At 40.6% G+C, this 7,201-nt stretch overlaps 1 protein-coding gene across 1 annotated transcript; it reads left to right on the plus strand.

Moving 5' to 3' along the window:
• Positions 1–1,867: 1,867 nt before the first annotated feature.
• LOC311054521 (uncharacterized protein) lies at positions 1,868–6,932 on the plus strand (the record flags this gene model as incomplete). The annotated part of the gene is made up of 7 exons (XM_084070535.1): positions 1,868–2,186; positions 2,818–2,833; positions 3,512–3,609; positions 3,830–3,904; positions 5,172–5,246; positions 5,454–5,504; positions 6,841–6,932. The coding sequence occupies 7 exons, from the start codon at positions 1,868–1,870 to the stop codon at positions 6,846–6,848; spliced, it is 642 nt and encodes a 213-aa protein (XP_083926661.1). The 3' UTR covers positions 6,849–6,932.
• Positions 6,933–7,201: the final 269 nt, after the last annotated feature.

A 7,201-nucleotide genomic window follows, 5' to 3' on the forward strand; every position in this document is an offset into this window, starting at 1 on the left:
CACACACACTCCCTGGATGCCAATTCAGAATATCTACCCCAAAATGTTCACGTGGGCCTGTTATAGCGCCACCAGGAGGCGTTTCTTTGCAAAACTCATGTTTTGACAGTACTCCTACAAATGTTGTCGAAACATCACGCAAATCGGTACTCTATAGTCATTAAACAAAACGCTTCTTTCAGATGTTTCATGTTCCATCCTGATTGGCTATAAGAATGGCTTCCAAAGTTTGCAAGAGTGCTCCGATCCGTTTTGAACAAAATGCCTCAAATCATGAACACAGCATGCAATTTCCGTGAAATTTTGCACGCACATTCTCACTAGGCCGAGCAAGAAATGCCACTTTTTCAAATCAGCCTCATGGTGGCGATATAACAGGCCGATTCGTGTTTTTATCTATAACTGCACCAATCTGTGTAAAACTTTGTCATGTGCACTATGTGCACTCTCTAGAGGTCAAGGATTTTTTTTTTCACAACTGCCTTTTATAGCGCCACCAGGAGGCTATGTGTTTGTGTAGAAGCTGTTCTGACCCTGAAACAACTGGTCCCACATATTTACTGGAGAGATATTTACATTAACATGTGACATGAGAGAAGGACAGCCGACTGACTGGTGGTACAGAGTTTACATAGGTGGTGTTATATATGACACATACCCTGCTCAGAATGAACTTACATATCGAGCAGAGCTAGGCTACAGTGGTAAATGCCAGTGTACTGGTACTCATAAAAGGCATAAGGTTACAAAACAAAGCAATGAAGTCACTGTGATTGTATCGGGTAAGTCATATCATCATACTGTCATTACAGTATGTTTAACATCATTCATTGCACTCATATATGAAGCTTTTTAGTCACAGTTCTCTACCCATGAAGAGGTGAATGTCTGGATGGGACTGGGAAATTCATAATCAACATTGCATTACTTGTAATTACGTGTGTGTGTGTGTGTGTGTGTGTGTGTGTGTGTGTGTGTGTGTGTGTGTGTGTGTGTGTGTGTGTGTGTGTGTGTGGGGGGGGGGGGGGGGGGGGGGGGGGGTTAGGGTGCATTAAAGTTATCGTTGTTCTATTCAATTTCTATTCAGTGTGATTGATCTTGATGCATGACTGCTGATTAGATAGGTAGAGACAAAGACAAGATCCCATGGCTGCAAGGGTGGTCAAGCTGTGATGATTAGCTATTTGGTTGTCAACGAGTTGTGAGCTTGTAGATCAGCTGTTTTCTGTGGATGTTCATTGTTCACTTATTATGATAGAATAGGAATGCCTGGGTTCATAATTAGTTGATATGGTATGATGTATTCATATTTTATAAATGCTAAAGGTACATTCAACTCTCCATGCTTTTAAATGTACATTCCAGTCAATTGCTATTCCTACTGAATCATTGTATTCATGGTTTCCAATGTACATTCCCCTAATGTTGACATCTACTCAGTGTAGCTCAGCTAGTCCACAACGTTTCTCCAGTTAGTGTCTTTTGTAATTTTACATTTTTCTTTCCAATGTGAACAACAGATAAACCAAAGGCTGTACTGAAGGCTGACCAGGCAGACATACCTGTAGGGGGCAGTGTTACACTGACCTGCTCTGTGGAGGGCTCATCTGGATGGAAATACTACTGGTACCAACACAACACACACTCACTGATCATGCAGGATGGTGTTCAGTACTCTGATGGACCAATCAGTGTGTCAGAAGGTGGAATCTACAGGTGCAGAGGAGGGAGAGGAGATCCAGTTTACTACACTGAATCCAGTGATGCACTCACCATAGGTATAACAGGAGTTGGGTTTTGAGGCATACACTATGGCCTAAATGTTAAAATGACTTGTTCCAATACTAATCTATTCATTTCAAATGCTATGTTCATTGCTGTCATAGTGTCTCAACCGCCATTGTCTGGATCTACTCAACCTCCAGTGTCTGGATCTACTCAACCTTCAGTGTCTGGATCTACTCAACCTCCAGTGTCTGGATCTACTCAACCTTCAGTGTCTGGATCTACTCAACCTTCAGTGTCTGGATCTACTCAACCTTCGGTGTCTGGATCTACTCAACCTTCAGTGACTGTACCTGTGGAACAGAGTTCTCCACATGTAGTGCTGTTGATTGTGGTAGTTCTAATTGTGATTCTACTGACCATCCTTCTGCTCCTGTTTTGTCGATACATAACATCCAAAGGTAAGATCCAGTCAAAAACTAAGTATAGCTTAAAGGGGCTACACCATGAATTTCATTTCTTTTTAGGTTTTTAGTATTTTTTGGGCTCCCCAGTGTCTCTTGTACCCAAAAAAATATTTTTTTTAAACATTCAGTCATTCATGCTCATTTCATGGATTTCCTGAATGGGCGTGTCTGAACAGGCCATTTCAGAATGGCTGTGCAAGTGATGTCACTTGCACAGATTTTGCATTGACGATGGCCAGACAGAATTGCTCAGTAGCTCCCCCCTGCCCAATAGGACGTTTTGGTATTGCAGCTGAAAAAGCTTGGAATGACAGACAGTCAGATTGTGAGAAAAAATATCTGGATGTTTTTTAGGCTTACAACCTGTTTAAAACGTATTAGGGGGCAATATTTATATATAATATTATTTTTTTAAATTCATGGTGTAGCCCCTTTAAAGAATCAAAAGTCATGAAAGTTTTGTTTGTCACTTGTTATTGGGACTTGTTCCGAACTTTGACCAGGTGTCTATGAAAGACATACCTGTACATAACTTGTGATTTTAGGTCATTAGAAGTCAACAAATGTATCAATTTACAATATTGAGTACACCAACAACCAACATGTTTGCTATTTTTTATTACAGATCCATGCTGTGTCAGGTAGGTACAGCTCTTCTGTCCCCCAACCCGAAGCTGTCATTTTCCCACTGACAGCACACACACACACGCACACACACACACACGCACACGCACACGCACACGCACGCACACGCACACACACACACACACACACACACACACACACACACACACACACACTTTTTTTCATTCAACCTTTATTTAAGATTCTCGGAGAGATCAATTGAGGGAGACCCTCATTTATAATGATGCCGAGATTACACACATATAAATAACATAAGAGTAACAAGAAAAAACAATAAAGTTGACACAAACACACACACACACACACACACACACACACACACACACACACACACACACACACACACACACACACACACACACACACACACACACACACACAGTACTAGCCTATGAAGGCTAGTATGACGTTTCCCTATACATGTTCGCTAATAAGCCTGAGCCTACGGTAAACACACCATCAAGCCAAGGTTATGCCTTCAGCTAGAACCAGGTAACCTTCAATTTGATCTCACAAGGACATTTGACACATTATGGGCTAATTGTTTAAACTACACATCTGTGACAAAGACAAGACGATAATCTATTATACTGTCCAGTCTGTCTCATCTTAAAACATGTCCACAATAGATCTTGTTTAATGCTTTATGCTGTTAAATATCTGTCTTGAAATAGATCAGTCAAGTCCCGGGGATCTAATCAGGACTCAGCAGCAGACCAGAGGACCAACCAGAGAGGAAGTCCAGACAATGGACACTCCCCACTTCATCATGGTCAGCCATAGTTTCAACCAACTCATTTGAACCACAGTAACATGGAATCAAACTGATCAAGGCAGCCTCAAAGTGACTGAAAATGCATGATAACACATGCTTATTTAAATGTAGATTTTCATAGAGGGAGTTTTTTATATTTTCCAGCAGAATAGAGAATAATCAGGTGCAAACTATTTGGATAATTTAAAATATGGATGTCTGTGATTCTTTCTTTCAGATGGGTCTGGAGCTGAGTCCAGTGATGTGACATACTCACAGATCAAACTAAAAAATATGGGCAAGAAAGAAAACGGTGAGCAAACAAAAAAATATTAAATGTATATGATATACCGGTACTATTAACATGGAGTTTATGGACTGTAGGCACAGTGTGTGTGTATGCTGGGTTCACGTGTGTGTTACGTTGTCACTCACACACGAGGAAATACTGTAAGTGTAAGTCGCTATGAACTTCATAGAGTAGGTCAACTACCACCCCACTGTTCATCACTTAAAGCATGTGTTATGACAGGCTTTATCTTCCTGTGTAAAATAATGTGTAGGCTATTGTATACTGTAGGTAGCTAAACATTTGTTTCCTCCAGTGAGAAGTGTGCTGATCCACTTGAGAGCTCTCTGTATTCTGAAGTGAAGATTACATTGTGTTATTTATAAACTATCATAAACATTCAGCCACAAGATGATTTGCATGAACTTAAATTAACAACAAAATGTGTCAAATCGTCAATAACTCATTGTGTGGGAATTTAATGTTATTGTCACCAGCCAAATGTAATGGTGGAGAATTTTGTCTGTGAATGCTTAAGTGATTTAATGTACCAGTCACTTCAAAGTCAGTGGGGGTATACAAGTTATAATAAAAAGAAAAACAATTAAAAAAAAGAAGACCTGTGCTGTCTTCCAAGCAGCTTACACTGTCATGGTCAAAATTAGAGCTAACAGGCGATTAAGAGAAGTGCTGCAGATGTCAGTGTATGTTGATGGTTTTTCCCATGTGGTTTAAGCCAACTGAGGGCCCCCTCAGTCAGCCTGCTCACTGAATAGGTGATTTACTGTTGAATTAATGACAGCTATCTGGAGGAATGTTATTATTATGTTTAAAATATAATTTAAAAAAAAGTCAATCCGTTGTGGTTTAACTTGGATATTTACTTGCGCGATAGAAGCATTTTGGAGGATAAATAATAGTATTGAGCATATAGACCACTTTTGTTTGTGCTGTCTTCCAAGCAGCTTATACTGTCATGGCCAAAATTAGAGCTAACAGGTGATTAGGTTAAGTGCTGCAGACGTCAGTGTATGTTTGTGGTTGTTCTAAAACTCCCATGTGGTTTAAGCCGACTGAGGGCCCTCTCAGTCAGCCTGCTCACTGGATAGGGCCCTGGGTGCTTTACTGTTGAATTAATGACAGCTATCTGGAGGAATAAAAAAAGTCATTCCATAGTGGTTTAACTTGAATATTTGCTTCCAAAATAGAAGCATTTTGGAGGATAAATAATATCTTGTGTTTTTGAAGAAATGAGCCATAAACTTCAGAAAACGTGTGTGTTCTGTTTTAGAACCAGTAGGAGAGCCAGATGTGACCTACGCCCAGGTGAACCACCTAAACAAAGGCAAAGCTGACAATAAGAAAGGTAGGTGAAATGCATATCCACTTACAGCATAATAGTAAGAAAGTGAGGTGTAATATCCATACAGTGTCACTGTACAATGTGGATTTCTTCCTCAACAATGCATTTGTTGCATTGAAACTTAATGATTATCATCAGACCTGAACAATTAATAATGATCATTTCTGCTAATATTTTCTGCATACTGTTTTCCTTTCACTGCATCACCAGCTCCAGAGCAAACTGAAGATGCAGTTTATTCTCAACTCAAACCAGGAACAGGTAAGATGTTGCCATACCTACTCATTTCATCAACACCTACTCTGCTACTTCGATCATCAGCTTCCCATATCATTTAAGTGTTTATGGTAGCCCTGCATTACACAATAATTTATAAATAATATTTATAAACAATAGTTGTTTGACAACCAACTACTAGCCAATTTACAACTCTGTTTAGTGATGTCGCTCAAATGTTGGTTGAAAAACGGTTGACAGACCTGCCACACAAACTGTTCACAAACCGTACTGTTTGATGAATTAGCATACAGTAAATGCTGAAGGGCAACACATCTTGTGTACACATGAGTAAGGGAGAGGAGCTGATTGGCTGCAAGTGAGAGGTGCAGCATAGTAGTAGCATTGTAATTTGAAAGTTTGTCCATTTATCTTTACAATGCCCATTTGTGTGGCATGAGAAGAGCAGCTGAATATGTGTGTGCCAGCGTTGCCGCTAGGACATTTTTAGGCCGGCAGGGGCGGACTGGCCATTTGGCGTACCAAAAAAAAAAACCTTTTGCTCCCGTGTTATGATTATTACGGTCATTTCCGGGTCGCGCGGCCCAATTATTACTTAAGTTAATGTTTGGGCTGGGATGCTTTGCAGCAGTGGCCTCAGTGCTGCTGCAGAGTTCATGTGCAACCTAGGTGGTGGCCTATATGAAACTATAATTTTGGGGTGTCCCCAGATGATTAGCTTAATATGCAACATTTTGGTTTCTCACTTAACAGTAAAAAAAAAGCAACACACAGTATAAGTGTAGCCTACAGTATACAGGGTATGTGCACATTTGTAAAGTGGCAATTTCTTATTAGTACGGTTGCTGCGTATTCGAACCAATCAGCGGCTGCTAGGGGCGGGATCATCCAATCACCTGCCTAGTAGCTTGAAAAAAAGAAAAAAATGTCTGTCATCGATTCTGCTTACGGAGTCTCAGATGGAAGTAGCCTGTGAAACAAAGTTGTGTCGCAAGCTTCTCCCATTTGACGGTGTCAGGTTACGTCTACTCCATCATGTAGAGGTGTCTCCAGATTACTCTGGTTGTCCTATGTACAGCACGGCCAAGCTGCCAGTCAGGTGCCAGTGGAGTCAATACCAACAGGAGAATACACTGTTTGACTATGGCAGGAAAATGTGACACATTTCACATAATCAGCTGTGCTGCTACTCCACCAAATGGGACATAGAGGGAAATGGACAGTCTTTCTAATGATATAACATACAGAGATATTGCATTTTACAATTTTCCGAACTTTTGTGAGAGGTTTTAGAAACTGCCAGACTGCAAAATCAATGACAGTCAGTGTATCTGGGTTGATGTTTTCTTTTTCTTTTCAGGATGGTAAATGAGGATGTCAGGGGAACATGGTGAAGAGAAGACAACATGGAATAAGTCAAATGTATTCCCACTTTAAAACATGTATTCATATGCACACTGATATCATGAGTCATACATATTAGATCCCATTTGAACTCATTTAGCATGTGTCCTATGCATGCAGCCCCTAATATCAGCCAGCTCTCCATCTTCCCCGACCAGGTGACCACAATAAACCTGGCGATCCTACTGTGGGCTTTTAGAGTTCCTCTTCGAGTCCAAGAGGAACTCAGTGGGTTGTGGGTTGTCATCTTTGTCACTCTGTTGACACGCAGGCCAATTCTACTGAACTGGAAACATTCACAGCCTCTTCAATATGTC

The sequence above is a fragment of the Gymnoscopelus microlampas genome (assembly GCF_963454915.1).
Source record: "Gymnoscopelus microlampas genome assembly, chromosome: 11".
NCBI lineage: Eukaryota > Metazoa > Chordata > Actinopteri > Myctophiformes > Myctophidae > Gymnoscopelus > Gymnoscopelus microlampas.